Source organism: Drosophila willistoni (genome assembly GCF_018902025.1).
Source record: "Drosophila willistoni isolate 14030-0811.24 chromosome 2L unlocalized genomic scaffold, UCI_dwil_1.1 Seg196, whole genome shotgun sequence".
Classification (NCBI taxonomy): Eukaryota; Metazoa; Arthropoda; class Insecta; order Diptera; family Drosophilidae; genus Drosophila; species Drosophila willistoni.
Genome location: NW_025814048.1, coordinates 6,145,023 through 6,163,185, shown reverse-complemented (window position 1 = coordinate 6,163,185; position 18,163 = coordinate 6,145,023). Strand labels below are relative to the sequence as shown.

General features: G+C 35.7%; 2 protein-coding genes across 2 annotated transcripts; one reads left to right on the top strand and one right to left on the bottom strand.

The window, feature by feature from the left end:
• Nucleotides 1-708: 708 nt before the first annotated feature.
• LOC6640377 (COP9 signalosome complex subunit 7) lies at nucleotides 709-13,300 on the bottom strand. The gene is made up of 6 exons (XM_002063202.3): nucleotides 13,141-13,300; nucleotides 11,435-11,532; nucleotides 11,114-11,366; nucleotides 1,370-1,590; nucleotides 1,130-1,292; nucleotides 709-1,000 (listed from the first exon to the last, which is right to left on the bottom strand). The coding sequence occupies exons 1-6, from the start codon at nucleotides 13,226-13,228 to the stop codon at nucleotides 978-980; spliced, it is 846 nt and encodes a 281-aa protein (XP_002063238.1). The 5' UTR covers nucleotides 13,229-13,300; the 3' UTR covers nucleotides 709-977.
• LOC6640378 (mitochondrial import inner membrane translocase subunit Tim8) lies at nucleotides 12,193-12,757 on the top strand. Its single transcript, XM_002063203.4, has one exon. It carries the CDS (start codon nucleotides 12,299-12,301, stop codon nucleotides 12,563-12,565), a length of 267 nt encoding a protein of 88 aa, XP_002063239.1. The 5' UTR covers nucleotides 12,193-12,298; the 3' UTR covers nucleotides 12,566-12,757.
• Nucleotides 13,301-18,163: the final 4,863 nt, after the last annotated feature.

The following is an 18,163-nucleotide window of genomic DNA, read 5'->3' as shown; positions in this document are numbered from 1 at the left end:
CTCCCTAGCTGCGCTCGTGGATATAATATATAAACTACAATAAAGTCGGTTGACTGTCGTGATTTAAATTTCGCAGCATCATCAACTGCATAGTCTAGCTGGTTTCCCTCTGTTCACTAGAAAACTGAATAGAAGTAAACCCTGTAAGGGAGCAATGCAACAAACAGAGCAGAGTCGAGTCCTTACCCAGGGCTTGTTTGTTTATGCTTGGCTTTTGTCATAAAGTACATTTATATACATATATCTATAGATATATATATTATATATTTATATAATAAAAAGTGAGCAGCTGTTGCAAGTTACATTTCAGTTAGCACTTTGGCTTGACATTGTGCCAAGTCGAGCAAACAATGCAAATGAACTGCAAATTAAATGTAGTACTTGATATAACAATCAAAATGCTTTAAAATGATAGAACTACATATAATTAACCAGAATCGAATGCGGTTGTCAGGTACGTTTAACTTGAGGCCTGTCAATCAAAAGATATGAGAGATAAATAATAAATAATATTTTCCTTATGCATGCCAGCATTTAGTTAATTTGCCCACAAATAACAAAGTAAATAAACATTTATCTCAAAAACCACATTAAATGTGCAAAATGGACAGTAATTAAACAAAAGCAAAAACGGAAATATTTTGTTGTATATTGATCTAAACAATGCAATTTGCAGGTAACCAGCATTAATCAAACTCATGGTTGGTATTTATTTGTATTATAGATAGGATGCGTGTATTTGTAATTGGAAATTTGATGGATTTGATAACAGCATAAATATTTATTAATAATCATTATGCCTAATGATGATTTCATTTGCGTGTGTGTTTGTGTGGGCCAAAAATGAGTTTTGGTTTGCCTAATGTGTTGCAGTCGAGTGGTTTATGATGTTAGTGGCCACGTGACGTCGCATGTTGCTGCTGCTGCTGTTGATGGTAATGTTGGTTAACACCCACTACCACTCGACTCGCCTGCACTCACTTGCTAAACTTGAGGCCAACTGTGCAAAGAGAAAATAATAATTAATTGGATAGAGAGCTTGTAATTAATTAAAATGTCATCAAAGTTTTGTAAAAAGTTTCATCATCATCATGAGGCCGGCATGGCAAGTCGCTTTGATAGTATTTACCTGGTCCATGGGGCCGTGGAATTTTCATTTTGTTTGGTTTCTTGCGCATTTCTGAACCCAGATTTCCACCACTGCCACTCGGTCCAGAGCCATGCGTGTCAATTTGCATACTTTCATCACTATCTGAGGCCTGAGTCCTTAAAACCTTCTTTAGACTGATTAACTAATAATGAAAATAAAGTAATCCTTTTAAATGTGTTTGGCCACCCTTTTTTTTGTTGTATTTCTTTGGAAGCTCACCTCAAATTCAATGCGTTCCTTGTTGCTTAATCTCTTGGCTTTCTCCATATTGGCATATTTGATTTGCATGTCAATGCCAGTGGAGACCCCATCACAGGAATTGACCCAAGCCTGCAGGGTTTCCACTATTTTTCCCGTATAACCGGGCGGAATATCGCGTCCCTGGGCATAGTCCACCTCCAGGATGCGTGTGTTCTGGAACAGTTTGCCATGAATGATGTCTGCAATGAATGGGGAACGAAATGAAAGAAGATTAACAAAAATCAAAATGAAAAATTAAATGAAAGCCCTTTTATTCTCACTGGCTATTTATGCCTCATTAGTTCGAGTTCATATTGTGCCAAAACTTTGGCTAAAAAAAGAACCAAATCGAAGGCGAGGTGAGTTGGTATGAGATGCTTCTCCTTGGGGCGAAAAAAAACTTTTATGTGTGCATTTGGCCTTGAAATTTGTTTGGGTCTGGCACGTATTTTATTTATTCCTTTTCTTTGGGATTTTTTTTTTCTTTTTTCTTGTCGTATATTAAAAGCAAAGTCCGACAAAAAACTGGGAGGCGTAAGCAATAAATAGAGGCACCGTCGAGTTCAATAAACCGTTTGCTCTCCATCCTGTCAAATTGGTAGCCAGCTTAAAGTGGTCTTTTGTTAAAGTTTTCCAAATGAAAATGTCTAGGTAATTCGAAATCAGAAACCAACTTCAAATTGAGTAAAAGACTTTGAAATGCCCACAAATTACTTGTGGCTATTTATTTATCGTTTCCTATATTGAATTTAGGGTTTTTCTTAGATCTTTTAGATAAAAATCTTTATTCAATAATAGTTTAATGATCCTTGGTCCTTGTAATATACCTAAATGGTGAATGTTCATACACATGTATAGAATGGAACTTTTTTTAACTTTTAAACTTATTTGTTAGTGGTTATATAAGGAATGAAGAAAGAAAGAAACTGCAAACTTTTAAATTACTATTTCTACTAGTGTGCACTTTTGATTATTAGATCGATTTGATACAAGTTGCACAACTACAACCGAAGGGAGTTACGTATAGACATTTAAATTAAATAAATGTACTAAATGGCCAATCATGAGGGCAACTAAGCAATCCGGGATCAGAGATGAACCGAATGTAGTTATCATCGAAGCCGATGGTAGTAGCTAGTGCTTGTAAAAAATAGTATTTCCCATGCTAAATAATAATAATAAATGTAAAATTGGATAAGTCAGCCTTACCGAGGGCATAATTTCACATTTATATCTTTATTTCATAAAAACCTGTGAAATATCTGTTGCATTCGTGCACTGCACCAAAGCAACAGTTCAAAGAGATCCCACCAAACCGTTTAGAATTTTAATAAACATCAAAAATAGTCGGTAAAGTGTGAAATGGAAAAAAATGGTTAAGGGCAGGTCAGAAAGTATACACAAAACACTAAAATAACGAATTGAATTATTGCTATTTGCTTTCGGTTATTTATATTGTTAATATTCAATTCAATATTCAAAAACAGTTAATGACAGTTAATAGTTTTTGAAATAGGTAAAAATGAAAATAATGTGTACCGTTTCTATTCGGTGCACTCCATAGTGTCGGGTTTTAATATATTAGTATCTAATCTAAACATTTGTTTACTGATTTCAATGTCTATTACAATCTAATAAGCAATTTTTTATAGAAACCTGTTTTGAAAACTATATGCGATTTTAATGAATCATTGAAAATTTCGTAGAAAACTGTTTGCCAATATCGTTAACATCGTTAATTTTGTAATCCATACTTATTAAACAAATACATATATATTTTTTATTTATGAAGGGAGTAAATCTGTAATAAAGTTATCCTCAATACGCCTCGCTCTATCACGGTTAAAAATAAGGGTTTTTTCTACAGTTTTATATATAATTATATCTCCAATTTTAAAAGGCACAATGAAGTTTTTAAATAAATTACATACATAAATTAACTGAGTAAGTGTTTTGTAAAGCTAGTGTTCTTGCATAAATATTTACTCTATTTTCATAGCTAATTTCGAGCTCACATAATCTTAAAAGTAGTTTCAACTGCTGTGAAAAGTTGAAAATCCCTTGTTTTTGCAATCGTACCAAAATATACCCAGCAAAATGTTTTTCAAAATATTTTTTCCCTACAAGTACACACACACACAGAGCTTATTGTGCAAACAAATTCTGTTTTTCAAATTGGGTAAACTTCGATGGCAGCTAAATCCAGTCGACGTCCCATCAATTAAAGTGATTAGAAGTTGCCTCCAAAATGGAAGCATATGTACAATGTACATATATCATATGGGTAATTAATAATAATGCAATCCGCCACAAAATCCTCTCTTGGCCAAAAATTTTAAACAAACAACTTTATGATTGCTTAAACAGTAGCTAACAATAACAACAACAACCAACGGCAGAAAAGTATAATCAGGAATAAATGTTTAAAGTTTTGTTTTTGATATTTTATGGCTTACGGGCGGCTAGAGCTTAAGTGATTAGCTCTATATATACGTGTGTATGTCTCTCCCTATCTCTGTCCTACACCCACCACCCACTTGTCTATCTATGTGTTTGTGTGTCAGGCCAATCAGTTGGCAATTGTGTTGCCGGCTCAATTACCAAAATCCTATCCGACAACACAGAGTGAAACAGGAAGAGGCTGAGAGAAAGAGAGAGAGAGAGAGAGAGGAGCTGGAGAGTTACTGCCAGTTGTTGGTCATGTGGGGGCGTAAGCGGAGGCGTGGCTGGCTTTGTAAGCCGGCCAAATGTAATTTGACATAGAGCAGCAGTTCGAGTAATTAATTTGAAATTGTTTGCGTGAACTTGTGTCGTTTTATTTTAAGCTCGCTTAAAATTTATAACACTCGGATTAAATAGAAAATTCTCGATTGGACAGTTTCCATTTCCATTTGCCATTTGTCCTATAGCCGGTAGTTGAAAGCACTTCAACATGGCTAATCCGCAGCAGCTGTAAAACTATATACATACATATATAACAAAATTCTAGTTGACAAAAGTTTCTAAGCGCCTTTCAAGCACTGACTTCTTGCCACAAACCAACGACCTTGAGTTCTGTAAATAGAACGACCAAGTTTTGTCATAAATATTCACTTTAAATATATATGTATTTTCCACATGACTGAGAATATCTTCGATTTATCTCTATCGTATTCTTGCCTCTCATTTTAATTAGCTTGAGAGCCATAAAATCTTGTTTTATTATTGCATTTGACGCCTACTAAGAGGCAGTTAGAAGGTCGTAGAGTAGGGGGCGTAGGGCGTCGACGGCAGGCAACAAATAATTGAAAATCTACAACCAAATCAAACAACGAAACCGCAAAAACGAGGAGCCTCCCCCCCAAAAATGGCAGGCTGTTGCAGAGCATCAGGAGCAGCAGCGGGCATGGGAAGAGGCAAGGACATGAATTGTGGGGGCATCTACAACCACAAGTGTTGTAAAATTTTGCGGCATTTTAGCGTTGACATGTGTCTTGGTTCCGTTTCTGTGCGTGTCACAGTCTGTGCTCGTGTCTCCAGTCATTGCCACCATTCATATCGGCTGAGGTCTGATACCCTACAGGGTATCAGAGTATAATTTAATAATCATAGATTAAGTTTTTATGGAAATAAACAGTGGATTCAATGTAGAACATTTGATATGCAAATTATCAACAATTAAATATGAATTAAGTGTTAATCCCTTCTGTTTAAAGAACCTCCAAGAAATTTTAACATTATTTAGGCCTAATCTATCTCATCCTCCTAGGTCTGACCACTCTTACAGAAGGGCATAGAAAATTCGTAATATTGCAAAGCGTTTTGACACATATTTTTCTTTTTGCTTGGGTACTCACGGGGCGTGGAAATTCAACGCCAGGAACAATCAATCATGCTTACTGTTGCCCACAAAATTGTGTAAAAATTTGTTGACGGACAACATCGTGGAATGAATTGTTGGACGAATGGTTTGAGGAATGTTGAATGCCTTTCATTTTATTTTTCTTTTTGCGGTTTTTTCTTCTTTCTTTCGTTTTTTTTGGGAGATTTTTCTTTTCATTTGTATCGAAATGAAACTGTGTTAAAGCTGGCTTTGGGCCAAAAATTTGAAAGATACAGCCAATAAACGTTAAGGGCCAATAAAGTACTTTTCGGGGCTTTGGTCGATCCTTTGAATCGGCATTTTGCATGATACAGGGAATTGGTAAGGAGAGTAGATCAAAGAAGGGTCAGAGAGATTTGTCGTGAAAGTTGTGAATAAAGTGTAACTATAAATGAATTCCTTTTCTTGGCATCTGCATTTGTGTTTCTCTTCAAAGTAGCCATCTTTTGACATCGTTTGATATTCAACGAGTTTCAACAACGTTAAAATGAAGGCACTTTTCTTATTTGTCGGCAAAATTCACTACAGAAAACGGATGAAATGTTCAAATGGATGAAAAAGTTTTTAGTTAAAAATTAAGAAAACTTTCAAGTTTTGTGAACTTGTTGTTTGTTTCTTGTTTTAACACTTGAATCAAAAAGTAGATGAACATTTTAAACAAATCTCTTTACCTACATCAATCACGTTCAGTCTGAGAGTTCTTTTTCGGTTGTTTCCATTTACATCGTCAAGAAAAATACAAAATGCAAATCCGAATGCAAATTTTCTGTATGATGTCTGTGTAATTTGCATTTATCTTTGTTTAACACTAACGACGCAGTTTAACTAAATGACCAGTCAGGGGAATCTTCTCTCTCAGTGTGTGTGTGTGTGTGTGTTATCCTTGCCAGAAACTCTATAAACGGCAAAAGAGAGCACCTGTCGCTGACAGCTTTTGAACAACTTTGGCAGACAACTCATCGGCACCTCCATCAAAATACAACCAACAACAAACAAGAGAAGAAATAAAAAAATAAAGAAAACTTATTAATTGAAATTTTACACAAAAAAAAAAAAAAGCAGTCAAAAAAGTGAAAGAGGAGAGGAAATGAAGACACCAACAGAAGGCGACCGTCAGACAATGACAAGAGATAGAAGAGAAGAAGTTGCTGATGACTGGATCGACTGGATGGTCGATTGTTTGGTTGGGTTTGAGTTTTGAGTATACATCGAGTGGTGTACCACAAACTCGCGAACTTGTGCCATCAATATAAAGTCAGGGTGCGCAACTACTATGGAAAACTTTTCACCTAAAACTGACAAAGTGCTGGGCAACAACCACGACGACAAATGCACCACATGCGTATGCACACACTCATCCCGCTCACACCCGCAAAGAGGAAGGCCAAACAAAGAGCCCAAAAGAGGCATGAGGCGCATAAGGTTCTTTTAGCCAAAAAACTTTCATTGTGGGTTACAGCGACAATATGCCGCAGGCATCCAAAAACTATGCAACCGGGGAGCGCAGTAATCAAAAACATCTGCGTCCCAGCAATCAAAGGAATCCTCGAAAGTCATGACACTGGCTCTGGCACTGGCACTGGCACTGGCAGAGGCAGAGGCATCTTCTGCAGAGTGCAGGTTAACTATATGAAATGCTTGACAAAGAGCTTTGTTTTCTGCCTGGCTTTAACTTGAAGTCCACAAAAACAAAGATGATACACTTTTTCTTTTTCCATACGTTGGATACAAAACAACAAAAAAAACAACACAACACCGATTATATGGACGTTTATAATCCGATTTTAAAGCCTTTGTCTTTTAGGGTTAACGAACAAAAGCCCCCACAATTCACACACACACACACACACAAGTGCAACCCATTTCTTCTTTTTTCGCTTTAGTTTCTGAATTGCAAATCGCAACAAGGAAAAAACGAAAGCAAAAAGGAATGCATGCAGAAAGGGGCAAGAAAACAAAGTCAAAAGCTCAAGAGCGTCTTGAATTATGCGCGATTTCCCTTTGACAAGAGAGAATAAGCGGCTATACAACAACAAAAAAAAAAAAGAAGAAAAGGAAAATTAAAGCCAACGCCTCACAACATATGAAGATGAAGAAAAATACGCCCAAAATGTAGTCATCCAACCACCACTAAAAATTATACAGGAGCGGATCAGTTTAATTAACATTTCATAAGGACTTATTCCAAACATGAAGAGAGTTCAATCGGTTTTTGAATTAAAAAAGTGAGTTTGAAACATACATTTAGTTCAAAATAGAGAAAACTGCTCAATTCAATTCTTCTGCTTATATAAAATTAACCGAATTGCTTCCGATTCCGAATGATTTTGTCGAAATCGGATTTACGACCATTTCTCGCTTCTGATTACGAGGCTTTTCATTTGCCTTGGAGTCGTTGAGTGAAAAGCAAATTTTATTAAATTTTATTACATTGAACACTTCATTTATTGTTCTATTAATCTGTAATTTGTTAAGAACGATTCTAAGTATGAATTGATAATTTCGTTCCATTCATAAATTTAAGAATTATTCTTATCAAGTACCAGAAAATTGAATGTGAAAATGTTAAACAGCATTCGAATAGCAATTGACCTGATATACATAGTTTTCGAAACATTTAAATCGAAATAGTTATGTCACTTTTCATGGTTGGCAAAATTAAGTAACACAAAATAAATTCGATGTTTTTGTAAGGATTTGCTCTGAAAAAGAAACTTTTAACTAATCATTATAAAGCTCGGCAACCCTGTAAGCTGATATAGTAGACGAAACAAAACTGTTTGAAACTTAGGTTTGAAAACAAAAACGTTTGAGATTTTAATTGAAATCGTTCTCGATTTACGTTTGAAAATGACTCGAAAAAGAGAATAGGCCTGAATGTTCGTTATTAAAATTAACTTTTCTAATAATGCAATTAGTTACAATTTTAGGATAATTTTATTTGTTTGTTTACTATTATAGTTTGAAAAGTTTTACTTTCAATCGCTAATTAAAAGCTATTTAAAGTTGACTACGATTTATTTCAGAAGTCTGTTTATCAAAGGTTATCGGCCATCTGGTGGACGACTTCTCTTAGATAGTAAACTAAACTGAAACTCCAAAAGGTCTTAAATGTTAATTGATATATGTTAGAACTTTAAGATTTTACTACATACATATACAAGTAACATTACTCCAATTGCCATTACATTGAAATAGTTCAAAGGACACACTATGCTGTAAGGTTAACCGACTACAACACAACAAAACCAATTTTAATTCAATTAGTAGCCAGAAGTGCACATGTTTTAGTTTCAATGCTTTTTGGTGATTAAATATTTTATAAAACTTTCACTACATGTGGATACTGATTTTGGTTTATCGGGTTAAAGTGAAAAATCAATTACAAAGTTGCAGGTAAGACTATTCAATTTCATTAATTTACTAACCCACGCACACGTACTTCATCTTCATCAATTTGATGATGGTCAAACAATTTGAAATCTTTTTTGCAGTAAATCTTCTAGATGTGTCTAGAGTGCTTCGTATCAATCACAGATCCAAATGAACACACACATTAGGAGAAAGAGAGAGAGAGAGAGAGAGAAATAATATACTCGTATACTGAACTCTATAAACGAATTTCAATTATAAAATACATTTAATTACCATAACTCACACCATTCTACATTTTGGCCTCAAGACAAATGAATGCTCTAATGGGCTGAGCTTGTGAAAGAGCAAACCTAAAATGCCAGACAGACCAAAGAGCAACATTAACATTTCACCTGCCGCTGTTTAGCTGCTCCTGTTAGCTTATGGCCCCCGCCAAAAACCCACTCCTACTCCCACTCCGACTCCCACTCCCACACCCACTCATTCCCATTTGTATTACTTGGCTACCATTAAATGGTGATTTCAGATTACAGGGACTCCGTGCTTGGGCCATGTTGTTGATGGCTCAATGATGCCTATCATAACATAAATCTTAGCTGGTGCTCTGGATTTGGAAAGCAATTAGAACAGGTAGCAGGAGGCACCTCCTGCACACCAGCATTTCATTTCCCTCTCCTTTGGCTTAGTGTGTCACTTTATTTGCTTGGGATAATGGACAGTGAAAGATTCCATTAAAAATTTGCATGGTATTTGCTTTGTATATTTTGCTCTCTCTCTTTTTCTATCTATCTGCGTTGTGACCATCTCTATCTCTGTCTTTTTCTCTCCATCTATCTCTCTGTCTGGTCTTTTATTGGTTTTTCGTTGTTCGCTCTAAAAGAAGCATTGCATAGTTTTAGGCGATTTTTCGCTTTGTTGAAACTGACTTTGGGGCAACATTTCATTTAAGCCAAGCAGCCATTTCTGAGGCTTACCAATATTATGATGGTATTTTTACACAAAATACACACACACACACGGACACACACTCACACACACACACACACCCACATATACACACAGAAAACCCAACAAATAAAATTCCAGGGGAAGCTCAAATACCGACAGTGAGCTAAATTTTCTTTTGCTCTTTACCCCCCTCTAACCAACACTGCTCTAGGTTACACGAATCATTTCATGCTCAAAGGTATATATTTTGCATTGTGTATTTAGGTGTATTTATGTGTGCGTGTGCGTGTATGTGTGTGTGTGTGTGTGTGCGGACATGGGGTTTCTATTTCTGTTTTCAAGAGGAGTCCAACAACAACATTTTGGTTACATTCAACTTACAAGCGGTAGGTGAACACATTTTAGATGAACGAACAAAATAATTGAAACTGCATAGAGCAAAAGCAAATCATATAAAAACTTATATTTTTCCATAGAATCCCTTTTGCGTCCTATTATGAATTTCTCTTGAATTTGACCTTGAAATTTAATTTGATTTTGTTAGTTAACTTTTTTTTTTCTTTTGGTCTTTCCTTATTTCTTTTGCTTCTTTTTTTCATTTTAATCTGAAGCAATAAATCAGCTTTTCAATCTAAAAGCAGCTTGTCAATAATATCAGGCGATCTCAAGTCTTTCAATTGGTTCCAACTGCCACTTATCCCAAGTTCATGACAGTATGGACATCTTGGAGTCACTGGCAAATCAGCTAGCAGCTTTGCTTCTCAGAAATGTGATGCAGAATAAAATAAAAGAAAAGAAACGAGAAAAGAAGCAAATCATTGAGGCAAGTGTTCCCCAAGCTGTCGACCATGCTTAAATGCCATAAAAATTGTATTTCTTTTTGCATACTTTAAGGCGCAACTGGTGGGTCGGTAGGCGACAGTATTAGAGGTAGTCGGCCAAGCGACTTTGACAACGACGAAGACCCACATCACTTAATGAACACGCGCCAAAATCATGGACCATTGTTTTTCCAAGGAAGCGTCAGCTGTCCCGGCTAATCAAGTGCAATGCCTCAGGATGGGGAAGCGGCGAAGCGTGTATAGGTGTAAGTGGAAACATGGGCCAAAACTTGATTTGAAAACCACCAACTGTTGCCTATTGCTTTGCACATACTAGACGAATACTTTGTCGACTCCTTCAAAATGCTAATTGAGGCAACTAAAAATTAGCATTTGATTTAATTATGCAAAATATGATGAAAAAGTAGATCACGACATGACGATACGGACCTGAGAGGCCTAAGAGATTTTAACACTGAGTTGCTTTATCATAGGGAATGTAGAGACAACATTAGAAAACAATCCAAATACATGTTACCCACATCTTTTTTCAATCTAAATTAAATTCTTCGCTCTCATGGCTCTTAACCTATTGACTTTCTTTATGAAGTTTCCTTTAAGTACGAAAAACAAACTTGGCCGGCATAAATCAGGTAAAACGGTTGGCCTAACCTGGGTTAATGTTTGTTTGAAGTTTCTCAATTACCCCAAACTTACCCGCATAAATGGCCTCAATGATAATATCCTCCAGATGACGCACATTATCGATTTCCAGCTCGTTCAACAGAATTGCATAGGGAATACTCTTCGTTTTAATGGCCAACGAAACGATAGTCAAATGCTGCAGTTTCTTTTGCATTGCCGCTGTGAGTTCAATATATTCATCCGGCTTTGCACGGTACTCTTTGTACGTGCCATAGGCAAACAGATTCAAAGTGTTGTGATATTTGGCATCGGGCCCATCTTTTAGCTGCACACATAAACAAAAATACAAAAAGTTAAGCGACCACTTTAAGGAGATTATGGCACACAACTTACTGCGACTATATTGGGCTCGACAAGTAGCTCACCAAACACAAACACATTAGGAGCCTCCAAGACTTGGCGGATAACCTCAAGTAAAGCAGCGCCACTTGCTAAAAAAAAAAAAAAAAGAACAACAATTTGCACATTATTAGTGGGTGTATAGATAAATATACACAATCAATAAGAATTCCATTAAATAAATATCAAGTGTTAAGGTTATAATTTGTTAGTTCATACATTTCTTGTAGTTTTTTCTTGGCCTAAATTAGATATAGGCTTATTATTTTAAGTTTTAGTTACAATTCATTCAATTTAGTTAAGGTTTTTCACTTAATTTCAATTATAGATTATTTACATATGTGGTTTAGGAGATGAATAATATTTTCTAGACTAAAACATTTTATAATCCCTAAGATATTCGATCGTTGTGTCAGCTAAAAGTGGTCTTAGGCTGTGCCCTTGTTCTGTAGTAGTGATGTAAAAAACATCGATGCATCGAGCATTTATTTATTTAAGATTCATTTTAAATACTATTATAAGAACTTTTGATTATTAGAAAACAGTAAACTTTATTAACTCAGAAAGACATCAGACATACATCGATGCATCGATATTTAAGCTCAATGTTTTAAAACACCATTGATTATTAACATCGAAACTTTCGATGAACATAGACATCGATGTTTTTATTAAAACCTACATCACTACTCTGTAGCTTTAAATTTATCTAATAATAATACAAAGATAAAATCAAGTGGCAATTGAACTCGTTGTCAAAATTATATTTTGAACTTGTTCAGTCATTATTCAACCTCAGAAGAAATAAACCAGATTACAAAATTTCTTTTTATTAGAAATATATATTTTCAGAGCATCATGTCCGATATAAATGAACTTTCGGACAAGGAGAAGGAGTTGCAGGAGTTTTTCCTGATCGAAAAGCAAAAGGCGCAGATAAATGCACAGATTCATGAATTCAATGAGATCTGTTGGGAGAAATGCATTGGCAGACCGGGCACTAAACTGGATCACAGCACAGAGACATGTCTTAGCAATTGTGTGGATCGTTTTATCGACACTTCACTGTTGATAGCCCGTCGTTTCGCTCAAATGTTGCAAAAACAAGCATCTCGAGATATGTAAGAGGCGTAGTGGAAGGAGAACGAGTAGGGGGAGGAGGAGGAGGACCAGTGTGCAAGGAAAATCAAATGAATTTATACCGAAAGCAGACGACATTTTAAAATTATCCTGTATGCATCCTTTATATGAGCTCACTTGTTTAACATTGGAATCATTTAAACTATAATTAAATATCAATTTGATTCGTTGAAAGGACTTTATTTTTAACAATATTTATTTATAGATAAACCATTTGTTAGCCTTAATCGGAGTTCAATTGCCGCCTTATACTTAAATTCTTCTTGGCCAGACAAATAAAATAAGGTCGAGTCCAACTGTGCCAGATCAAAACAATCTAAACATTGGGCCCTCTAACGAAGTTTCAATACTCTCGCTAATTTGTGTTGTCGCCAAACATTAATAAGAGGAAAATGATTATGAAATTTAACATATACACTGCCGTGAGTTTTCTTAATTACACTGATATAGAATTTTCACTTTGTTACAAGACACAAATAAAAATTAATGTACATAGATTCGTAGGGTATAAAAACGCAAGAAGTCGCAGAACGGGGTACAGCAAATCTTTAAATACTCACAATTTTGTACTGATTTGCAAAACTGCTGAAGGAATGTTTCCTTATTGTTGCTGGGCTCCTCGTTGTCTAATATAATATCTTGGGCCATTTTAAAATGTACTCTATTAGCTTATTTTTTAATTATTATTATCACGATTTTTATTTTGTTGCGACTTGTTGTTGTTCTACCTAAGAGTTGCCATATGTCATTAACGGCATGAAATACCAATGGCGCTGCCAGATGTGCAACTATCGATAAACTTTTCTTTACAGCTGCTGGGCAGTGGCGCCCTCTGCCGTTTTAGGGAAAAAAGCGCGCAGTTTGAAATTTTTTTGGCAAGCAACGGGTAACTAAAATAAATAAATTTCAATTATTATTGATTTAATGCATAAAATTCAAGTTTTACCTAAAAAGTGCTTCTAAATGTACTGTAATTTATTTGAAATATATTTAAACAATTTATTTGATGTGTTGAAAATTTCTAACGTATTCCAGCAATATCCTTTTCAGCTACTTCGTTTCTTTTTTTTAAGCATTGTGTTTTGAGTCAAGAGTTCACTTGTGTGGACAGCACTACATATATAAACCCACGCAAAAGCCATGTCTGCCTTTTTGTGTAACAAAATTGGAAGCTTTTATATATAATGTAATCGAATGGAAGACAAATATATACATATATGTTTATACTTACTTATTTGTATCTGTGCTGGTGTTGGGTCAAACGACTCAATATGATGAATCAGCTAACTCACTCACTTTAAACACACTCAGTCACTTGCTAGCTTACTTTTTCAGTTATTCACTGACTAACTTCTTCACTTACTCATTTGTTTACTGACTAACTTATTCAAGTCTTATCTTACTGCAAAGTGTCAAACTAAGAACAAGAAACAGTTTGTAACTCTTGCAAGTTGACTCTATGGTATAACCCTTTGTCACAATATTGCATTCCATTTTATAGCAGATAAAATATGTAGAAAATACCCGGCAAATATTCATTCCCTTATGCAATGAAAACCAAAGGTGGTAAGTCCCATGACCTACAAGTAAGTCAGTGAAAATGGGATTTCAACAAAACCTGAACAACTAAATAAAAAAGTGAATCAGTGAACAACTGAGTCAAGGAACAACTGAACAAATGAATGAGTCAAAATAAAAACCAGTGAACGTTTTTAGCTCACTTACTCCCTAAAGGGAGTTGCTCATTTTTGGTCACCCATCACCCAACCCAAATATGTGTATACACACAAAAATAAACAATCGGCAATTCATTCCATGTCAAATTAATGACAAAGCAAAATGATTGGTTTTTCTTTCGCTTTTTGGTTCAGCTAAAACAGATATTTCTTCCTACACACACACACACAGAACACCCACGCAGGGATTGGCAAGGAATATATGTTGGAATCATTGGAAAATTGTCTTGCATGGAAAAACTAATCAGGAATGCAATTGGTGAGGTGCCAGCCACAATATGCCCCAGTAGCCATGTAAATGTTTGCTGAAATTGGCGTAACCAAACATCCAAAAAGAAGCGAAACAATTTTCAAATTGCGTTGGCATTGGTCCTAAGCCTGGGCCTGGGTGTCGGCAAATCCGATGAAAATGCGTTCTGATAGTCAAACTACATGACCATTTGTGGGGCATGCCAATCCAATTGGAACAATGAACATGTACATGGCCTACAACGCCTACGCCCTGCAGCTGGTCAACTTCTGGTCAAGTGTTGTGACTATCAAATGACTGCAAATTGCAAATGATGGAGTAACAACAAAGAAAAAAAAAGGGAAAACCAACAACAGAAGAGAGTAAAGAAGAAATGATATGAAAACCAAATTCCAAACATGGCTGAACTAGCATATTTTCCTGTTTTAAAGTTGCCTTTTAGCACTTTTCCTTCTGGGCATATACTTTGTTGTTTTCCGCTTTTTTTTTCTTACTTTCTTGCTGTTTTTTTTTTTCTTTTTTGTCAAATCCCTGCGGGCCTTTGACCTTTAGTTAACTTTTCATAATCGATGAGCAGGCAAATCCTCATATACTACAAAATGGTAGACATCAATAGGGAATGGGACTATAATAAAGGGTTTTCTCTCCCAACTTTTTAAAACTCTCTGCACCTTTTTCTGATGGCCTCCCTCACAGCAAATAATAATAATAATAATACGTACGAGACGTAAGTGTGTGGCCAAGAAAAAACTTTTTGTGCCTACAGCCAAGTTGGCTAAGGCGAAAGTGGCCCGAAGAAACGGCAAATATACATGAGTACATATATCTCTCGTAACGTTTTTCTACCCTGTAAAGCATCTGTGTTAAAATGAGTATATTTGAGTCTTCAAGTTTGAAGGCACATAAATTTTTAATCCAAAACCAACAGGGGAAATACCTTACAAAAAAAATTTAAAAGGATTGGATACAAAGTGCAACTTTCTCATTTCACCATTTGTATTTGAATTAAGATTGGCAACTATTTTTAGACGAGATTTTAATATTTTAAAGAATCATACAAAGCAAAAGTGCAATAAAGAAAATGCTTTCTAATATTAATATAACTGATTCACGGGCGGATCTAGTTTTTTTTTTTTTTTTTTTTTTTTTTTTTTTTTTTTTTTTGTTTTATTTAAGCGCTGAATCCATACATACAAAAATAGTATCATAACAACACAAGTAGATGTTTTAAAAAAAAGGACCAAACCTCATTGGTATACCCAAGAGGACTATAAATATTATTGTTAATGTTGGTTAGCTAATATTTTTGGCGAAGCCCTTTCTTTTTAACCGTCTAAGAGGCCTGGCAGGTAGTAACCGTCTTGCGAGGATACTGCGGTGTCTATTAAGCCGGTCGCTATATCTGCTGGTGTGTCTACCGATCTGTTCCTCCACTGTGTGCAGGTTGAGGTCACGGTGTAATGTGGATCCACGCACATACCATGGACAGTTCGTTATTTGCCGCGCAGCCCGATTTTGGAGCACCTGTATGCGTTTGTAGTTGGATTTAGCCGAAATTCCCCAGATCTGCACGCCATACAGCCAGATTGGAGCAATACAGTGCACATATACTGCTGTTTTGGCCCTGAGCGACATAGAGCTTTTCCTATTAATCAGCCACCTTAATTGCTGCATTCTTTGGCCACATTTTTTTGCTGTAGCTTTAAGATGTTGGCCAAATGTAAGGCGTTTATCGAGAGTGATGCCAAGATATCTAGCTTGCGAGGGCTGTTGGGCGGATCTAGTACTGTGAAATGGAGAAAATAAGCTCCTTTAAGTATGCAATAGGCTGTAAGTGCTCATTATTTGCAAAAAGTTCATAACTTTTCGTATGCCTTATAACTTAAAAAAAAAATGTTAAAGCAATTGATTTGATTTTGATTTAGAATTTTTTTCATCCGCAGAATTTTTCAAGACTTCTTTATGTGTTTCAAAAATCGAATTCTCGGTCGACTTGTTGTATATTTTTGGGAGCCAATTTCCCTCATTTTCCCCGCCTCATTTTGATATGTTAACGAATTATATTAACTTACTTTTATCAAGAACTTTTAAGTTAACTAATTAATTATTTTCTTAAATGTTTAGTGTTCAAATTATGACCTTTTTTGAAATCAAACCCCGTTTAATATTCAGAAAAAGATTATTTTAAAGGCAGCTGATAAAAGGAGAGTAGGCTAAAATAGAGCGGAGGTCTGAGGGGTCTCAACGCATTTTGAAATATTTATATTTCCAATCAGTTGTTACTTTTTTCGCTTGTTTTTACGCCAACCTAGCAAATCTTCTAAGTGGTCGGCAATGTATATAATTCCTCAAATTGCCAAGGCCGAAAATCTTAATTTTTTGATCGAACACCCCCGAGTATCTAGATCCATCCTTGAGCTTTTGAAATAATCTTGTTCAAAATATTGAAGCCCTTCTGCCCTTCTTTGTATACTTATGATTACAAACCTGTCTACCAATTACAAGGGAAAGCGAGTTATTCAGTTTGAATGTTTGTTACTCTAGAAGGACGATTCCTTTACCTGATTGAAATAGGATCGACATGTGGTAACAAAAGAAGCCTAGACATGGGCGAAAACATTTGTTACTAAATTAGACATGAATGAAACGTTGACCTAGAAAAACGACCATTGTGTCGATGTGGAAATCAGAGTTTGAGTTTCACTCAGGTTAAACTTAGGGTATCACAATGTCAGTGCAACGACCTCGAGACAAGCTTCCCATGAAGATTTTTATATGGCTACCGGCATTTTTATTATAGCTCCCCAAAGGTTTGAGGGTTGAGAGTTGAGTGGGTTGAACGGACAAACAAAAATGTGGTGCGAAAGTGTAAAAGTGTTTTAAAAACATACTCACAACATATAAAAACCAAAAAGAAAAGAAAACAACATAAAATGCGTAACTTAAAGTATTATTGAGTGAAACGGAAAGTCCAACAATGCGGCTGGTGTGAAGAAATTTGAGCAATGCAACTTTAATAATTGTTAATTTTCCATCAAATTCCTTAGTCCATTTTCATTGCCACAGTTTAAGCCTCTGGCTTAATCTTCTTTCTGCAGCCACGCCCCCTTGGCCCATGGTCCTTGGCCTTTGCCGCCACGCGCCAACAACAATTTGCTTACTATGCCCATATAAAAATATAAATAAAATAAAAATGGGAGGAGAGAGCAAGAAGAAAACACCAAACACAGAAACTCGCTTAAATGACCAATAAAAGAAGCGAGCTTAAGGAACGCGCACAGCATTCCAAAATACAAATTGTTATACACAAGTTGTGTGTATAACACAAATGTTTCTTTCAGTACTAAATTCTGTAATTTCCCCGCCTTTTTCTTTGGATTTCTCCTCCATTTTGGACTGCTGCCCATTTCCCATTTACGCTTATCAGTTTTATCAACTTGCGACTTGACCTTGGTAACATTGAATGAGCATTTTCCTCATTAGTACTTCAATTTGCTTTTTGTTGCTTATCGATGCAAATGACTAAAAGAGAATATATAATAATGTGGATTATATAGAGACAACAAATAGTCCAAGTTAAGGCTGAACTTTCGACTA

Bases quoted from the DNA above. Each gene is read 5' to 3' on its own strand.
- LOC6640378 (XM_002063203.4), top strand. From the start codon at position 12,299: ATGTCCGATATAAATGAACTTTCGGACAAGGAGAAGGAGTTGCAGGAG.
- LOC6640377 (XM_002063202.3), bottom strand. From the start codon at position 13,228: ATGGCCCAAGATATTATATTAGACAACGAGGAGCCCAGCAACAATAAG. The intron at 11,533-13,140 runs GTGAGTATTTAA...TTTTTTTTTTAG, and splicing joins TTGCAAATCAGTACAAAATT to CAAGTGGCGCTGCTTTACTT. The intron at 1,293-1,369 runs GTGAGCTTCCAA...TTTCATTATTAG, and splicing joins AGGAACGCATTGAATTTGAG to TTAATCAGTCTAAAGAAGGT.